General features: G+C 44.1%; 1 protein-coding gene across 1 annotated transcript in view; it reads left to right on the forward strand.

Moving 5' to 3' along the window:
- The window catches only part of stpg2 (sperm-tail PG-rich repeat containing 2), a 279995-nt gene that overhangs the window by 125484 nt on the left and 134140 nt on the right, over nucleotides 1-20371 (forward strand). Inside the window, exon 11 of the mRNA XM_078411518.1 lies at nucleotides 6305-6458. Coding sequence (XP_078267644.1) covers nucleotides 6305-6458 — 154 coding nt within the window. The remainder of the gene's footprint in view (nucleotides 1-6304; nucleotides 6459-20371) is intronic.

The following is a 20371-nucleotide window of genomic DNA, read 5'->3' on the forward strand; positions in this document are numbered from 1 at the left end:
ACTTCTATTAGAGCTTCCCCAAGCTCCGACGGTCCAGAGAATGCTGGGCAATGCAGAGAGGTACCACCTTGCGACATGTATATAATAATAATAATAATATTCATTTATTGTCATTGCAACGAGTACAACGAAATTAAAAAATAGCCAATCCTGACGGTGCGTACAAACATATATGCAATAAATGCAAAAACAAATAAATACATAAATACAATTATATTAAGTACAAGATTTTTTAACGGTGTTGCCTAGTGCAAAGGTACCATCTCTGGTGTATATTTCCCAGGTAGAATCTGCCACAATTCACCTCATGAGCAGTTGACCCATAGCACGCTAGGTTGGATTTGTGCTGTGACCTTGAGATGTTTGACTTGCCCTTGGTGGCACCACACAATTGTCAATTAGAAGCAAATTGTACCTGGTGACACATGACTCTCTGCCAAACGGCATCATGAATAAAATAACACACAATAGTTTCAGCTCATTAAGGGCTTGATAAAAATGAGAGAATACCCAACTTTATAGATGAAAATATCATTTAAAAATTTTATGAAGCACATTTCATTATTTGGTTTATTAGACAGTCTATAAAGCTGTCCTTCCAATCCTATAATTTATTTAGTGCCTATTTTGTTATGTCTGGGATTGATCCATCAGCAGTGAACACTTTGGGTTAACCTTCAAACACAAGGCTTCATTTTTCTCTTTTGAGAGAGACAAGGTTTAAAGGAAATAAAACAAACTGCAGATGCTAGTTTAGAAAAAAAGACATAAGGTGCTGGGGTAACTCAGCGGGTCAAGCGGCAACTCTGGAGAACATGGGTAGGCGACGTTTTGGGTCAGGACCCTTCTTCCGATTTAAAGGAGCGTAGGTTTTTTGCACAGAGAGTGGTGAGTGTGTGGAACATGCTGCCGGAGATGGTGGTGGACACAGACACAATAGTGACGCCACGTTCAAGGAATCTACCCGTGACGCCACTTTCAAGGCTGTCTTGGCTACTGTTGTGTTCATAGGTATTTTGAAGTGAACTCAATGCTGCAGTTAGTATAGCCCGCTGCAACCCGAGTCCGATTCTGACTGTGTGGAGTTTGCACGTTCTCCCTGTCACTTCATAGGTTTATCCCTAGTGCTCCGATTTCCTTCCACATCACAAAGATTTAGCGATCGATTGGTTAATTGGTCAGTTTCTGCACCCAAGATGGCACCCAAGCCCGGCGACTCTCTACATGCACATCCCAGAAGGGGATCTGCGATAATAATCGTTCCACACTTTTAAGCTCTTAGAAACCTCTAATCCACCAGATTCCCTTTGTCCTGTATCTGAAAACTCTGGATGGTTCAATTATAATCTGGTATGGTCTTTCTGCTGACTGGTTAGCACGCAACAAAAAAATTTCACTGTATCTCAGTACACATGACAATAAACTAAACTAAACTAATTTACGGTGCAGAAAGGAACTGCAGATGCTGGTTTATACTGTAGATAGACACAAAGTAAGGCAGCATCTCTGGAGAAAAAGGATGGGTGACGTTTTGGGTCGGAAACCCTTTGTCAAACTGGACAAAGTCTGAAGAATGGTTCTGACCTGACATGTCACCCATGCTTAAGCTAATTGACTGCTGTAAATTGCTCCCCGTATACGGGTGAATGGTAGAATCTGGGGGGAGCTGACGGGATGTGGGGGGAATAAAGTGGGAGTTGTGTAGGACCAGTGTAAATGTGTGTGACGGTCAGTGCGGATTCGATGGGCCGATGGGTCTGTTTCCCGGTTTGCATCTCTCTGTAACTCTATGACTTGTTTGCAAGGCCAAAATGCCAGGGTGAGTATTCATCTCCAGCCGCTTGTTTCCATTGATATTAATGGTGCTAACTAACAATGTTGAGTGCCATTGACTGCATTAGAACATAGAACATAGAACAGTACAGCGCAGGAACAGGCCTTTCGCCCCACAATGTTTGTGCTGAACATGATGCCAAGACTAACCTATCTACCTGAACGTGATCCATATCCCTCCAGTCCCCACATATCCATGTGCCTATCCAAATGTCTCTTAAACACCACTATCGTATCTGCCTGCACCACCACCTCTGGCAGCGCTTTACAGGCACCCACCATCCTCTGTATAAAAAACTTGTCCCGCACATCTCCTTTAAACTTTTGTGTAGAAAGGCACTGCAGATGCTAGTTTATACCGAAGAAAGACACAAAGTGCTGGAGTCATGCAGCGGGTCAGGCATCATCTCTGGAGAAAACAGATGGGTGACATTTTGGGTTGGAAGCAGTCTGAAGAAGGGTCCTTGACGACACCCAACCTTTTTCTCCAGGATGCTGCCTGACCCGCTGAGCTACTCTAGCACTTTATGTCAATCTTTCTTTAAAATTTTCCTCTCCCTCCTTATATCTATGCCCTGTGGCATTCTTTATCTTTGAATTTCTGAGCATGCATCTGATACTTCCAATGGTCTTTCTGTGAGGTTAAGTGTAGGAGTAACAGAAGTGATTTTAGATCACTAATCTGGCATATATCTTATCCATTCTTCATTTCTGTAGAGCTAAATAGAAAAGTGGATCAGGGAGAGCCGGATGGGCTACTTGTGTTATAGAGTCATAGATCTTGGAAACAGACCCACACCGACCAACATGCCAGAACGTTAAGATAGTACCTGCCTCAACTACCTCCTCCGGCAGCTTGTTCCACACACCCATCACTCTTTATGTAATAAAAGTCACTTCATTTTTCCCCTTCACCTTAAACCTATGTCCTCTGGTTCTGGTGTTAGATCAGGGCAACCAACCACTTCCATATCGTGTATAGCAGTGCAGTTCCATATTACCCATCTTCACCCTCTGAAGAAGGGTCTCGACCTGAAACGTTACCCATTCCTTCTCTCCAGAGATGCTGCCTGACCTGCTGAGTTACTCCAGCATTTTGTGAATTCACCCTCCCTGTGTTGTCCCTCCAGGAATTATTTTAGTTCAGAGATACAGCATGGAAACAGGTCCTTTGGCCCATTGAGTTCACGCTGACCATCGATCACCTGTCCACTGTTCCTATGTTATTCCACTTTTGCATCCTACGGGGAAATTTACAGAAGTCAATTAACCTACAGGGAGAATTAATCACAGGGAGAATGTACTAACTACTCAGAGAACACCGGTAGTCAGGATCAAACACCCAGGTCTCTGGCGCTGTGAGGCAGCAACTCTACTGTTGTGCCTTCCTTCTTCCTCTTTCCCTCTGTTTCTCTCTCTATTTGCCAGTTTCGGTTTTGATCCTTTTGTCCTCTACCCACCTGCCCCTCAAACTGTCTCTCGTTCTGCATCATAGTTATAAAGTCATACAGCATGGAAACAGGATCTTTGGCCCAACTTGCCCATGCCAACCAAGATACCCCATCTACACCAGTTCCACTTGCCTGCATTTGACCCATCTCTCTCAAAACCTTTCCTATCCATGTTTGTCTCACAAACTCTTACTCTTTAACTTGAGTGAGTGCGAGAGAAAATAAATGAACAACTGTCTGACTTGTGATTTCAATGCGAATTCTTTGCTGCCAATTGTTTTCATGACAGTAATCGCATCTTTTCTTCACAAGTTCTGCCATTTGGAACAGGTACCAGTGTAATAACAGGAACAGAAAATGCTGGAGTACTCTGTTGGTCAGGCGACATCTGTGGAAAGTAATACAAGGAACTACAAAGTGATGGGGTAACATCTAAGGATGGAGGTTAGGCAGCATTTGAAGAAGGGTCCCAACCTGAAATGTTGCCTATTCTTTTTCTCCAGAGATGCTGCCTTACCCCTCTGAGTTACTACAGCACTTTGGGTCTATCTCTGGAGAACATGGATAGGTGAACTTTTTCCTATTAAATCTTGTCCTTTTTACCTTAAACCTAGAACCAAGGAACTGCAGATGCTGGTTTATTAAGGAAAGACACAAAATGCTGGAGTAACTAGATGGGTCAAGCACTATCCCTGGAGAACATGGATAGGTGACATTGACATTTCAGGTCGGGACCCTTCTTCACACTGATTGAAGGGGAACTGAACTTTTGGGAGTTTCGCCAGTTTGAAGAAGGGTCCCATTCCTGAAACATCACCTATCCATGTTAGCTGGGGAGGCTGCCTGACCTGCTGAGTTACTCCAACACTTTGTGTTTATATCATTAGAAAGGGAATCAGGTTAATGTTTTGTAAAATACAAAGGGCTGGAGGAATTCAGCGGGACAGGCAGTATCTGTGATTGCATTGGACAGACACCATTTCAAGTTGGGACTCTCTTTCAGACACCGAAGAAGGGTCCCGACCCAAAACGCCACCTGTCCATTCCCTCCACAGGCACTGTCTGACCAGCTGAGTTCCTCCAGCGCTTTGGGTTTTACTCAAGATTCCAGCATTTGCAGCTTCTTGTGTCTTCAGGTTAATGTTTTGGTTTGAAGGATTCCTCGTCAATTTGACGCTTCAGGTCTTCCCTGCTTTGATCACGAGCCTTCCAGCATTGCAGCTTTTTGATTTCCAATTACAGTTCAATGACTTTCAGAAATACAGTTCTCATTATTCCCTTACATTTTGTTCCTTTAACATAGTTTTATATGTCAAGACTCTACATAGCTCAATTGGACAGCATAGGGATTAGCATAAGCGGTGGCACAGTGGCGCAGCGGTACAGCTGCTGCCTCACAGCGCCAGAGACTCGAGCTCGATCCTGCCTACGGGTGCAGTCTGTACAGAGTTTGTACGCTCTCCCTGTGACTGTGTGGGTTTTCTCCAGGAGCTCCGGTTTCCTCCTACACTCCAAAGACCTGCAGGTTTTTAAGTTATTTGGATTCTGTAAATTGTCCTTAGTGTGTAGGATAGAACTAGTATATGGGTGATCGCTGGTCGGCACAGACTCAGTGGGCCGAAGGGCCTATTTCCACACCGCATCTCTAAACTAAACTAAATTAAACTAAAGGGTGGATGACCAAAACCAATAGAGACACAAGGAACCTGCACATGCTGGAATCAGGAGCAAAATCAAAATGTTGGAGGAATTCAGCATCATCTGTGGAAGGAATGGACATGTGAGGTTTTGGATCTATTATATATTGTACATTTATATATTATAGCATTAATGAGCCTGCAAGTAAAAATGTGATTGTTCAATTGTTGGCACTTATCGCTATTAAATGCTCTTGACTCTTGAAAAAAAAAGTAGAGAATATGGATAGGTGACGTTTCGCAGACAGAAGAAGGGTCCCAACACGAAAAAAGTGCCGATCCATGTTCTCCAGAAATACTGCTTGACGCGTTGAGTTACTCCAGCACTTTTTGTCTTTCTTTGTGAACCAGCATCTGCAGTTCCCGTGTCTACCTTTTTAGAATATTTGTTATTGCTTTAAGGATCTTTCTTGCCTCTGTCTATATGTAGACAGCTACTTCCTACTCAAGCAGCATTTTGAGAAAATATTCCATTTACATTTTATCTGCCTTCCAGTCGATGTATCACCAGTCAGAAGAGGTGTCCTGACCCGAAACGTCAGCTATTCATGCTCTGCTGTCTGCCTACCGAGTGACTTTAGCATTTTGTGTCTTCTTATGTATACCAGCATTTACAGTTCCTTCTATCTACTCTTGACTCTTAACTCTTAACTCTTAAACGTATGTTTGGTTCATTAATTTAGTTTAGGTTAGAGATACAATATGGATACAGGCCCTTCGGCCCACCGAGTCTGCATCGTCCAGTGATCCCGTACATCAGCACTATCCTACACTAGGAACAATTTACAATTTTATTGACGCCAAATAACCTACAAACCTGTACATCTTTGGAGTGTGGGAGGAGACTGGTGCACCCAGAGAAAACCCACACGGTCATGGGGAGAACGTACAAACTCCGCACAGACAGCACCCGTAGTTAGGGTCTCGCCCAGTGAGGCAGCAACTCTACCGCTGCGCCACTACGCTGACCCTTTTTCACTGTTTAGTTTAGTTTATTATTGTCACATATGCTGAGATACAGTGAAAAACCTTTATGATGCGTGCTGTACAGTCAGCAGAAAGACTATACATGATTACAATCAAGCCGTCTACAGTGTACAGATGCAGGATAAAGGGAACAAAGTTTTGTGCAAGATAAAGTCCAGTAAAGTCTGATTGAAGATAGCCCGAGGGTCTCCAATGAAGTGGATGTTAGGTCAGGACTTCTCTCCAGCTGATGAGAGGACTGGATAGTAGATTAGGACCGCTCTCTTGTTGGTGTTTGAAAGTGAAAGTTGGTGATTTTTTTTAAAGGCATGACAATGCTTCTGTTTCCAACTGCAGGATTGTCCGATAACAGGCTTCTATGAAGTGCAGAAGTCATTCGACAAAACTCAAGCCAGAGGTGGCAACGTTGCAGATGAATTCACGTGCAACTCCTTCCTCACGACGGTGCCAAGGAAATTAAATCTGGAGCGACAGTCTGCAGATGAGCCTGGTAGGTCTGAGGGCAAGCTCTGCCTCACATGTATTGTTGATGCAGAAGTTGTGAATGACTGCCACCTACCAGGAAAGCTTTCAGAACAGATTTAATGATCTCAACTGCTAGAAGGGTTTAAAGGTTCAATGATAGTTTAGTTTAGTATAGTTTTAATTTTGTTTATTATTGTCATGTGTATTAAGTTACAGTGAAATGTTTATTTTGTGATGTGCTATCCAGTCTGTGGAAAGGCTATACTGGTGCTCCTCGACTTACAATGGGGTCACGTTCCGATAAACCCATCGTAAACCAAAAATATCGTGTCGAAAATCGATTGAATACACCTGATCACGTGGCTGGAAGCGAGCTGCGGCTCACTGCCATTGCCCAGCGTTTGCTCCATCGTAAAGTCGAAATATCGTAAGTCAAAGCATCGTAAGTCGAGGAGCATCTGTACATGATTACAATCAAGCCATCAACAGAGTACAGATACTGGATAAAGCGAATAACGCTCAGCGCAAGATAAAGTCCACTAAAGTCCAATTAAAGATAGTTTGAAGGTCTCCAATGAGCTAGATGGGAGATCAGGACCACTCTCGTTGATGAGAGGCCGGCTCGTCCGACTGATTGTGGGATGGAGGGATGGGGAGGAGAGATCTGGAAGAGAGGTGGAGTGGGACAAAACCTGCCGAGTAATAGGTGCAAATTAAATATGTAGGAAGGAACTGCAGGTGCTAGTTCATACCGAACATAGACACAAAATGCTGGAGTAACTCAACGGGTCAGGCAGCATCTCCGGAGAAAAGGAATCAGTGGCGTTTCAGGTTGGAACCCTTATTCAGACTGTGTCTATCTTGTATATAATCTTACATTTGGTGTCTAAATTAGGTGCAAAATAAAGTCCCTTTAAAGATAATGCCAAGGTCATTAATGGAGTAGCTGGTAGCTCAGGACCGCACTCGTGTTGATATGACTGTTCAGTTGCCTGATATTAGCTGGGAAGAAACTGTCCTGAATCTGGAGGTGTGCATTTTCAAACTTCTGTACCTCTTGCCTGATGAGAGAGGGGAGAAGAGGGAGAGACCGAGGTGAGTCTGGTCCTTATTGTTACTGGTCGCCTTGCCGAGGCCGCGTGAAGTGTAGATGGAGTCAGTGGAAGGAAGGTTGGTTTGCGTGATGGTCTGGGCTGAATCCACAACTCTGACCCCACGCGGTCACAGGGAGAACGTACAAGCTCCGTACAGACAGCACCGTAGTCGGGATCGAACCCGGGTCTTTGGCGCTTTACAGCAACAACTCTACTGTCGCGCCACTGTGCCGTTATTGTAACCAATACTCGCCCATTGGTTCAGCAACAGTGACCAAAGGCAAATTTCTCCTTTTGTTTACAATGATATAGGTAGGAAGAGGAAGGAGGTTCTGCGACATGAGTTTAGGGAATTAGGTACTGTATAAGGCTGAAAAGCAGGACCTCCAGGATAGTTATCTCTGGTTTGCTTCCAGTACCTCATGCTAGTGAGGGTAAGAACAGAAAGATAGGGAAGATGAATGTGTGCCCAAGGAGTTGGTGCAAGGGGCAGGGATTTGGATATCTGGGGTGACCTGTACAAAAGGGACGGGTTGCACCTTAACTGGAGGGGTACCAACATCCTGGCAGGCAGGGTCGCCAATGCTACACTGGGGGGTTTATACTAGATTGGCAGGGGGGTGGGATCTCACACAGGACAGAGGCAGGTGAGAGGTTAAAAGTTGGTATGGAGGGCGGTGAGAGAAAGTTTAGAGGACAGAATAGGAAGGAGAAAGGCAGAGCGAAGAAGGAAGGTTAGTTTAAACCACGTATTTTAATGCAAAATGCCTGACAGGTGAGGCAGATGAGCTTAGGGCAGGGATAGGTACGTGCGACTGGGACATTGTAGCCATTATTGAAACCTGGTTAAGAGACGGGCAGGACTGGCAGCTCAATGTTCTAGGGTACAGGTGCTTCAGGGGAGACAGGGGTGTGGGTTAAAGAGGAGGGGAGGAAGGCAGGGGTTGCATTATTGGTTAAGGAGGATGTCATGGCAATAGTCAGAGGTGACATTACGGACGGTTCGTCTAGTGAGGCTATATGGGGGGAGATGAGGAACATGAAAGGGATGATCACCTTGTTGGGGGTATACTGCCTGAATAGTCAACGGAAATTAGAAGAACAAATATGCCTGGAGATTACAGACAGCTGCAAGTCAAATAAGGTTGTTATAGTAGGGGATTTTAACTTTCCCAATATTGACTGAAAAAAATCATAGTGTGAAAGGTTTAGATGGGGTGCAATTTCTCAAAGGTATTCAGGAGTTTTTTTTACAGCAATATGTAGCAGGTCCCACACGTGAGAGGGCAACTCTTAATCGAGTCTTGGGAAATTGGGGAGGGCAAGTGAGTGAAGTGTTCATGGAGGAGTCTTTTGGGACCAGTGACCAAAGGTGCGATTAGGTTTATGGTAGATATGTATAGAGACAGAGAGGGCCACCATGTTAAAATGCTAAATTGGGGTGAGGCTAATTTTGAGGGTAAGAGAAAAAGTCTCGCTCAAGTTGATTGGGCCAGGTTGTTTCAGGGGAAAGGAACATCAGCCAAATGGGATGTTTTAAAAAGTGGGCTGACAAAAGCTCAGGATATGTACATCCCTATTAGAGTGAAGGGCAAGGCAAGCAAACGTAAAGGAAGCTTGGCTGACAAGAGGGAAATTGAGGCATTGGTCAAGAATAAGAAGGATGCATGGGACAGGTATAGGCCGCTGGGATCAAGTGTATCCCTGGAGGAGTTTCGGGAATTCAGGAGCAAAGTTAAAAAGGAAATCAGAAGGGCAAAATGGGGCCAGGTGATAGCTCTGGCAGAGAGCATAAAGGACAATCCCAAGAGATTTTATAAATACACAAGGGAGGAAACGGTAACTAGAGAGCGAGTGGGACCCCTCAGGAATCAAAGCGGTCATCTCTGTGTGGAGCCACAGGAGATGGGCAAGGTCCTCAATTAGTATTTTGCCTCTGTATTTACCGAGAAGAAAGACAGTAGGACGGAGGAACTTGGGGCAGTCAATGGAAGTGTCTTGAGGGTCGTCAGTGTTACGGTTGAAGAGGTGCTGAGGTACTGTCGTGTATGAAGGTAGACACATCTCCAGGGCCTGATCAGATATATCCGAGGACATTGTGGGAAACCAGAGAGAAAATTGCTGGAACCTTGGTTGAAATTTATGAGTCGTCTTTAAATACAGGAAAGATGCCGGAAGACTGGAGGGTGGCAAATGTTGTGCTTCTATGCAAGAAGGGCTGTAGGGAAAATGTTGGGAACTATAGGCCAATGAGCTTAACATCTGTAGTTGGAAAGTTACTGGAGAGTATTCTGAGGGATAGGTTATATAGGCATTTAGACGGACAAGGGCTGATTAGGGATAGTCAGCATGGTTTTGTACGTGGGAGGAAGTGTCTCACAAATCTGATTGAGCTTTTTGAAGATGTGACCAAAAAGGTTGATGAGGGCAGAGCTGTAGATGTTTTATATATGGACTTCAGCAAAGCATTCGACAAGGTTCCGCATGGTAGGCTGCTCTGGGAGGTTAGATCGCATGGGATCCATGTAGACATAGCTGAATGGATAGAAAAGTGGCTTCATGGACGGAAGAAGAGGGTGATGGTGGAAGGTAGACACAAAATGCTGGAGTAATTCAGCGGAACAGGCAGCATCTCTGGAGAGAAGGAAAGGAGGAGGAAGGTTACTTCTCGGACTGGAACCCAATGACTAGTGGTGTGCCTCAGGGTTCGGTGCTGGGCTCGTTACTGTTTGTCATTTATGTGAATGATTTGGAAGAGAACATACACGGCAAGATTATGAAGTTTGCAGATGATACAAAAGTAGATGGTTTTGCAGATAGTGAAGATGGTTGTGAAAAATTGCAGCAGGATCTTGATCGATTGGCCAGGTGGGCTGAAGAATGGTTGATGGAATTTAATACAGGGAAATGTGAGGTGTTGCCTTTTGGGAAGTCTAACATGGGCAGGACCTACCCAGTGAATGGAAGGGCTCTGGGGAGTGTTGTAGAGCAGAGGGATCTAGGAGTGCAGGTGCATGGTTCCTTGAAGGTGGAGTCGCAGGTAGATAGGGTGGTCAAAAATGGGTTTGGCATATTGGCCTTCATCAGTCAGAGTATTGTGTATATTTTGCAGTTGTATAAGACATTGGTGAGGCCGCATTTAGAATATTGAGCTCAGTTTTGGGCACCATGTTATAGGAAAGATGTTGTCAAGCTGGAAAGGGTACAGAGAAGATTTACAAGGATGTTGCCAGGGCTAGAGGGTCTGAGCTATAGGGAGAGGTTGAGTAGGCTGGGACTCTATTCATTGGAGCAGAGGAGGATGACTATTGAAGTTTCTAACATCATGAGAGAAATAGATCAGGTAGATGCGCAGAATCTCTTGCCCAGAGTAGGGGAATCGAGGACCAGAGGACATAGGTATAAGTTGAAGAGGAAAAGATTTAATAGGAATCTGAGGGGTAGCTGTTTCACACAAAGGGTGGTGGGTGTATGGAACAAGCTGCCAGAGGAGGTAGTTGAGGCAGGGACTATCCCAACATTTAAAAACTAGTTCGGCAGGTACATGGATAGGACAGGTCTGGAGGGATATGGACCAAAGCGGGCAGGTGAGGTTAGTGTAGCTGGGACATGTTGGCCGGTGTGGGCAAGTTGTGCTGAAGGGCCTGTTTCTACACTGTTTCACTCAATAACACTATGACTCTACCATGCACAGTGGTGTGCAAATACATCGTGTCATGGTTCTTACATCTGTTGATCAAAGGTTGAGGTTGTTTGGTTTATTAATTCTTCCCTCAGGCTTCAATGTCATCTCGCTCTCCAATGCAGTTTACACTTTGACAATTGCTTTTATTTAGTTCAATCCAGATTTCTCAGAAATGCATTCCTGCGCGTGGAATATGTGTCTAAATTGTCCAAATCTGATTGCGGCGGCTGCTTGAAGAGACAGATAACTATCATCATTTGATTAATACTTTCCAAGCTCATTCGAGGCAGTTGTTTTTGCTTTCCCTTTGTGCGATCCTCCTTGACTGGATGTTATAATTTGGGAGTGAAGGTTAATAATGTCTGACGGAAATACAAGGAATTGCTGGAGATGCTGGAATTCAATGATTCAATTATTCAATTCGATGATACTTTATTATCATTGTGGGTATGAAATATTATTATCATTTTCATTGGAATCTAGTGGGACTAGTGTAGAGTCATGGAGTCATACAGCGTGGAAATAGGCCCTTCTGCCCATCTTGCCCACATCGACCAAGTTGTCCCATCTACACTAGTCCCACCTGCCTGCGTTTGGCCCATATCCCTTCAAACCTATCCTATCCACATGCCTGTCTAAATATTTCTTAACATTGCAATAGTACCTGCCTCAACGACCTCCTCTGGCTGCTTTCTCCATACACCCACCACCCTTCGTGTAAATAAGTTGCTCCTCAGGTTCCTATTAAAACTTTCCCCCCTCACAAACCTATGAACTCCGGTTCTCGATTCCCCTGCTCCGGGTAAAAGACTGCATTTACCCTTTCTTTCCTCTCATGATCGTACAGAATGGGAATGTTGTTCGATGTGGGGAAGTTGGGATGATGGGCCTGTTTCCAAGCTGCATAGCTAAGACTGTTTAGTAGCCTGATAACAGAGTCACTGTGATTGAAACAGCACCAGCAATATGAGGTGCTTGATTCTACAGCCTAGAATTAGTTCCCTGGTCTAAATGTTTCCAAATACACAGGACAAGATGTTAGAAATCCAAAGTGCCAAATGTCAACTTGCTCCCGGTAGTGATGAGAGGCTTATGCACTCACCTATTCTCCTCCGATGTTGAGAAAGGCTAGGCAGACACGTCATTGGGGTTATCAAGTGGGCACCTACTTTCATCGACGTTTCGCTGATTGGACCCACGACGTCTCCAGTAGGCTCAGCAGTGCATTCTGGCGTCCCAGAACCACCCCCCTCTGCATCTGCCTAGCCGGCCTATTTGGGAGACCAGATGGGTTCTTTCCTCTTCAGCCAGAGCCACTGGCTACTCCGCTCTGCCACCTGTGATGTTTCCTTGATAGCCTGGCGTAGGGCTTGTCCGCTGAAGAACTAAATGTGTTTTAAAATTCTGTCAGCTGCCAAACGCAGGTTCTGTGAAAAGAATTTTGGAGAACGTACAGATATAGCTATGTGGTATACTTAGCACTACTGACTGAGAATAAATTCCTAGGCAGAATACATAGTTCCACTTACAAGGTGCTGCACAAAGAAGTCTTGTTGCCCTGATGGGGTAATGCCATGTAACCGGCAAGCTTCACTCTAATAATCATGAAACGTTTGTTACGCTGAACACCTAAGTTCAGTCCGCCTTCGCCTACGCAAGCTCCCAGTTGCCAAACATTTTAACTCCCCTTCCCATTCCCACACTGACCTTTCTGTCCTGGGCCTCCTTCATTGTCAGAGTGAGGTCACACGCAAATTGGAGGAACAGCACCTCATATTTCGCTTGGGCAGTTTACAACCCAGCGGCATGAGTATTGATTTCTCTAACTTCAAATAACCCTTACATCCCCTCTCTCTCTCTCTCCATCCCTTCCCCATCCTAGTCCTCTTGCTAATTTCACCATTTGTCCCCAGCCAACAATCCACCTTTTCTGTGTCATCGATGCAGGCTCTGCTTTGTTCTGTACCTTCCCATACCTCTAGTTTCCCTCTCCCCTGACTCTCAGTCTAATGAAGTGTCTCGACTCGAAACGTCACCTATTTCCTTTCTCCAGAGATGCTGCCTGACCCGCTGAGTTACCTCAGCATTTTTTGTCTATTGTTTCTTAGAAGATGGATTGAATTGAGTTCATGGCCAATAACAAAAGGAGACCATTCAGCCCTTCAAGGCCAATGTTTTGACATTTTAGGTTGGGATCTTTTTCATATCCTTCCCAACCTGAAATTCACCTGTCCATTTCCCTCCACGGATGCTGCCTGACCCGCTGACTTCCCCCAGCACTTTGCGTTTTGCTCAAGACTCCAACATCCGTGGTTCCTCGCGTCTCCCATTCAAAATAAATTCCTTTGTCGTACAAAAAACCCCAGGAGTATTTAGAGAGACATTTTAAAGAGTTGGTACAAACTCAATGGAACTTGTGAATTGTATCATTCCCTGTGTGTGTGTTGAAGATAGATACCTATATTAGAGATGTGTACGAAGGAACTGCAGATGCTGGTTTAATAATAATAATAATAATAATGTATTTTATTTATATAGCGCTTTTCATATACTCAAAGACGCTTTACAGAGATTTAGAGAACATAGGGAAATGAATAAATAGATAAATAAGTAAATAAATAAACGAACAGAGAAAGGAGACAGAAGGTGAGGTGACCTTCAGTGGTTGAAGGCAGTACTGAACAGGTGAGACTTCAGCGATGTTTTGAATGTGGTGAGTGTGGAGGAGTCTCTAACGGTTTGGGGTAGTGAGTTCCATAGGGTGGGAGCAGCGATGGAGAAAGCCCTGTCCCCCCAGGATCTGAGTTTGGTCCGGATGTGGGGGGATAGGAGATTGGCAGCAGCAGAGCGGAGGGTGCAGGTGGGAGTGTGCCTGTGGAGGAGGTCGGTCAGGTAGGATGGGGCCAGGTTATGGAGGGCTTTGTAGGTTATGAGGAGGATTTTGTACTGGATTCTCTGGGGGATGGGGAGCCAGTGGAGTTTATAAAGGACGGGGGTGATATGGTCACGGATCGGGGTGTGGGTGAGTAGACGGGCAGCGGAGTTTTGAATGTATTGAAGTTTACTGATGATTTTTGAGGGTGCGCCATAGAGGAGGCTGTTGCAGTAGTCCAGACGGGAGGTGATGAAGGCGTGGATGAGGTTTACATTAAAGAGGAAGTAGATTGCCGTAAAGAGGAAGGAGATTGGACTTTATTGCCTTCCATCACAGTGAGGAACGTGGGGAATCCGCTGTGGTGGATGTTTATGTTAACTTTTATGTAGTTGTGTGTCTTGGTGCTTTTGTTTTAGCATGGCTGTATGGTAATTTGAATTTCACTGTACCTTGATTGGTACATGTGACAATAAACTGACCTTGAAACCCTTGAAAACCTTGAAACATTGAAGATAGACGCAAAAAGCTAGAGTAACTCAGCGGGACAGGCAGCATCACTGGATAGAAGGAATAGGTGATGTTTTGAGTCTGCCTACCTATATCAGAGATTTGTTTAAAGACGGCAAGAATTGTGGATGTAGAAATTTTTGTAATGTCTCCTGTTTTAGTTTAGAGAGATTCAAATATAGCGTGGAAACAGGACCTTTGGCCCACCGAGTCCACGCTGACCATCGATCACCTGTTCACATCAGTACCATGTTATCCCACTTTCACATCCACTCCATGTACACTGGGGGCAATTTTACACAGGCCAATTAACCTACAAGCCCGCATGTCTTTGGAGTGTGGGAGGAAACCAGAGTTCTCAGAGGAAACCCACGTGGCCACAGGGAGAAGGTGCAAACTCCACACAGACAGCACCCGAGGTCAGGATCGAACCCGGGTCTCTGGCAGCTCTACCTGCTGTGCCAATGTGTTTTGCTTAAGGTTGCAGCATCTGCAATTTCTTGGCACTCCAAGGCCAAATTCTTTACGGGATTAACAAAGATTGAATTCTGCACCAGATAAGTGAAAGATTTCATAGTGTACTTTGTCAGTAATTTCTCATTTTTTGTCAATCCCTGCTGAAAGTCATAAAATGGAACCTCCAGGAAAGCAGTTGATTCCCATTGTGGCATTTAAGTTTGTTGAATAAATCTCTCTAACCTGACCTTGTGCAGAAGGCAATCAATATGAAATACACAGATTTCTCACGAGACACAAGGGACTGCAGATACTGGAATCCCGATTAAAACACAAAGTGCCGGAAGAACTCAGTGGGTCAGGCAGGGAATTGTCAGAGAGCATTTCTGGTCAGTTCCGATCCAGTCATCCGCAGATGCTGCCTGACCTGCTGAGTTTCTCCAGTTCTCTGTGTTTTTCTCTTCGAGCTAGGATGGGGCAGCACACATGGTGAAAAAGTCTTTAACCAGAAACAATAACTTGGTTTCTCTCTCCATCGATGCTGCCTGACCTGCTGATTAAAGACCTCTTCATTGTACACTGCCCAGTCCCAGCTCCATGAGCAAAACACAAAGTGGTGGAGTAACTCGGCAGGTCAAGCAGCATCTGTGCAAGAATGGACAGGTGACGTTTTGGATTGGTTGACGCTTCTCCGGACGCGATCCGAAACACCACCTATCCATTTCTCAAGAGATACAAGGAACTGCAGGAAACTGGAATCTCGAGTAAAGCACAAAGTGCGCAGGAGGATGAGGGGCAATCTTATAGAGAACATAGGTTTAAGGTAAGAGGGGAAAGATTTAATAGGAACCTGAGGGGCAACTTTCTTACACAAAGTATGGTGGGTAACTGGAACGAGCTGTGAAAGGAGGCAGTTGAGGCAGATACTATCACAATGTTTAAAAAACAGTTGGACAGGTATATGGATAGGATAGGTTTAGAGGGATATGGGCCAAATGCAGGCAAGTGGGACTCATGTAGATGGTGCATGTTGATCGGTGTGGGGAGGTTGGGCCAAAGGGCTTGTTTCCACGCTGTATGCCTCTATGACACTATGACTCCTCCAGAGATGCTGCCTGACCCGTTGAGTTATTCCAGCACTTTGTGTTCTATCATCTGCAGTTCATTGTGTCTCCTCCAAACCTTTCCTGTCCACATTCCTTTTATCATTCTCGACTCGTTTTTCTTAAAAACTTTAATGATGGAATTGGCACGTAGAAACAAGGAACTGCAGATGTTGGTTTACCCAAAGGAAAGACACAAAGTACTGGAGTAACTCAGCAGGTCAGGCAGCATCCCTGGAGAACATAGATAGATGATGTTTCAGGTCGGAACCCTTCTTCAGACTGATTCCGTATTTGTTGCTGTCGTTAACTAGGTTAATTCCCGGAATGGCGGGACTGTCGTATGTTGAAAGGCTGGAGCAATTTGGCTTGCATACACTGGAATTTAGAAGGATGAGGGGGGATCTTATTGAAACATATAAGATAATTAGGGGATTGGACACATTAGAGGCAGGAAGCATGTTCCCAATGTTGGGGGAGTCCAGAACAAGGGGCCACAGTTTAAGAATAAGGGGTAGGCCATTTAGAACGGAGATGAGGAAGAGCTTTTTCAGTCAGAGAGTGGTGAAGGTGTGGAATTCTCTGCCTCAGAAGGCAGTGGAGGCCAGTTCGTTGGATGCTTTCAAGAGAGAGCTGGATAGAGCTCTTAAGGATAGCGGAGTGAGGGGGTATGGGGAGAAGGCAGGAACGGGGTACTGATTGAGAGTGATCAGCCATGATCGCATTGAATGGCGGTGCTGGCTCGAAGGGCTGAATGGCCTACTCCTGCACCTATTGTCTATTGTCTAATGTCTATTGTTCCTCCAGTGTTTTGTGCTTCTCCTTGGAATTTGTACTTGTTTTGTTGCGTTGTCATGAATTGTGTTTTCATAATCTGATGTTGGGTTTAGAGATAAAGCATGGGAACAGGCCCTTCAGCACTGAGTCTGCACTGACCAGCAATCTCCATACGCTAGCACTATCCGACACTCTAGAGACACTTTTATAATTTTACCGAAGCCAATTATCTTTCAAATCTGCAAATCTTTGGAATGTGGGAGGAAACCGGAGCACCCGAAGAAAACCCACGTGGTCACAGGGAGAACGTAAAACTCCGTACAGATAGCACCCGTAGTCAGGATCGAACCCGGGTCTCTGGTACTGTAAGGCAGTAACTTTACCGCTGCGCCACCAAGCACCTGGTGTTGGGTTCTTTGTAATTTGTTCTTGGTTCTTTGTTTTTCCCCCTCCCTTTTATTTGTTGAAATCATCTGTGAAAAGAAAGGGAAAAACTTAATGAAGGCTGAAATTTTCGAAGGAGGCTCTCGAGTTGGGCTGTGCAGTTGCACACATCTGGGTTCAAAGGGTCAATTTTGGTGTACTTTATGATGATGTGCTATTAATGCACTATTAGGTAAGAACCGAGACATGACCACAACAGTAGGCAGATGGTAAATGAGTTGGTATTGTGTCCTTAATGATACATATTAAAGCAGGTTTAACCACTTTAGCTCTGCTGACTGATTGGATTCTTCCATTAAGAAGCAGCATAGACCAAACGACAACAGCTGCGGAAAACCATTAATTGTTGGATCAGGCTGTCAGGTTGCTGTTTGTTTCGGGAGATTTGCTTCCTCGCTACCAGACTCATCGAATGTACCACCTTGCAATTAAATGCTCAGTTTAATTTTCAGTTTGCCGTAAAAGAACACTTTTGCACAGTGCAGCAATTTTAAAGAATAGCATCGGCCAAGACCTGAAAATGGCTCCTTACTTCATATTAACCCTTCGATGACATGTTTGCTACTTTAGTTTGGAGACACAGCTTGGCAACAGGCCCGTAGATAGACATAACGTGCTGAAGTAACTCAGCGAGTGAGGCGGCATCTCTGGAGAAAATGGACGGGTGACATTTCGGGCTGTGACCCAAACAGGCCCTTTGGCCCACCAAATAAACCTACAAACCCGCACATCTTTGGGATGCAGGTGAAAACCGGAACACCTGGAGGAAGCCCACACAGTCATAGGGAGAACGTATAAACTCCACGCAGACCGCACCCGAGGTCAGGATCGAACCCTGGTCTCTGACACTGCGAGGCTGCAGCACCACCAACTCGTGCCACTGTGCTGCCATCATGTTCTGTGTTGATACATTTAATATGGTATAAAACAGAATCTATTAAAACATTTTTTTAAATGTTTTCTCCAGGGTGGAAATGTTAAGGACTGGAGGGCACAGCTTTAAGGTGAGGGGGGCAAAGTTTAAAGGAGATTTGCAGGGCAAGTTTTTTTTACACAGAGAAAGTTGAGGGTCTGGAACGAGCTGCCACAAAATGGTGGTGGAGGCACATACGATGATGGCGTTTAAGAGACTTTAAATAGGCACATGGGATACAGAGAATGGAGGGATATAGATTATCCGCAGACATAATTAATAATAAGATTAGTTTAAGTTGGCGTCTTGTTTCATGGCTACTGTCTGGCCCTCTACCTCATTGGAGACATTCAGACTTTTATCTTTACTGGACTTTGCCTTGCACTAAATGTTATTCCCTTTATCCTGCATCTGTACACTGTGGATGACTTGCTTGTAATCATGTACAGTCTTTTTGAGGACTGGATAACACGCAACAAAAAAACTTTTCACTTTACTTTGGTATACAAGACATTAAACTAACCTAACCTAAATGAAGCAGAACTAAACCTGCTGAGTATTCCCAGCACTTTCAGTTTTATTTTGGATTTCCTTCGTAGACAGTATTATTCTTCTAATATATGAGCGGAAGTAAACTTACGAGTAAGCATATGTACATAATTACATTCTTTTCTTTTTGTCACCTATTTCTAATGGCACATTTGTGGTTAACAGTGTTTTTTGTTTTGCTTAATTATTAACATTTTGGATTATTATAACATGTCAGAGTAAGACAACTGCTACTCCATAACTCCTGATGTAACAGATTCCGATCAATCACTTATTGGAATTAAAAGCTGCAGCAAAAGTAGGTTTGAAATAAATTGTTCATTGCAACTGAATTTCCAATGTAGAAAGTTGAGATTTTTGTAAATTTCCAAACACATTTTTACATTTCATTAATCACCCCCTGAATAAACAGCAGTGATTATGCAAAAAAAATAAATTAATTGGCTGTAAAGCACTTTGGGACAATATAAAATCGTTGAATGAACAGAGCTATTTTTCAAAAGGAACTCTGGGATTAACTTCTCATCTTATTGCCTTGGGAAAGCAGTCAAGTGAAGATTGTTTAATTGTTACATGTACCGACAATGGAACAATGAAATTCTTATTTGTTGCAGCTTAACACAATAACATACAGATAATATATATTAATCAAAACTACAAAATATTATTAACTGTAAGTCAAGAGTGTTTTATTGTCATATATCCCAGACAGAACAATGAAATTCTTACTTGCAGCAGCACCACAGAATATGTAAACATAGTACTATGTAACAATATAATAAACGAGAGTAAAAAGTTCAGTGTATATATATATATATATATACACACACACATCCATACACAGAAAAAGAAATAAACAAACAATACTAATGCAAAATCACAAAAGCAATGCTCCCACGTCTATTGTAATTCAGAGTTCATTTGGAGGTTGTGGTATATCATAGCCTGATGGCTGTAGGGAAAAAGCTGTTCCTGAACCAGGATGTTACAAATTTCAGGGTCGTATAACTTCTTCCCGATGGAAGAAGTGAAATAAGAGCGTGGCCAGGATGGCGTGGGTCTCTGATGATGTTGGCTGCCTTTAACTATGCTAGGTAACCACAATAGTACAAAAAAATAAAGTCTGTAGTGCAAAGACACAATCCACGGAAGGTGTTGAGCATAGTGTTGTGGACTGTTCAAGAGGCTGATGGTGTTGACATAATTAAGGACCATTTTCACCTTGGTCATTCCCTCTTCTCCCCTCTCCTGTCATGCAGATCTTAAAATCATGTGGCATAGAATTCAGGTACAGCTTCTTTCCTGCTGTTATCAGGCAACTGCATGGTTCTCTCATGAGCTAGGGTGTGCACCAACCCTTGCAGTTTTGTTTAATCCGCACATAGGTTTAAGATGAGGCGGGAAAGATTTAATATGAACCTGAGGGATAACTTTTTCACATAAAGGGTGATGGGTGTATGGAACGAGTTGCCTAGGAGGTAGTTAAAGAAGTCTGAAGAAGGGTCTCGACCCGAAACGTCACCCATTCCTTCTCT

This window comes from Rhinoraja longicauda, chromosome 1 (assembly GCF_053455715.1).
Source record: "Rhinoraja longicauda isolate Sanriku21f chromosome 1, sRhiLon1.1, whole genome shotgun sequence".
Lineage (NCBI taxonomy): Eukaryota > Metazoa > Chordata > Chondrichthyes > Rajiformes > Arhynchobatidae > Rhinoraja > Rhinoraja longicauda.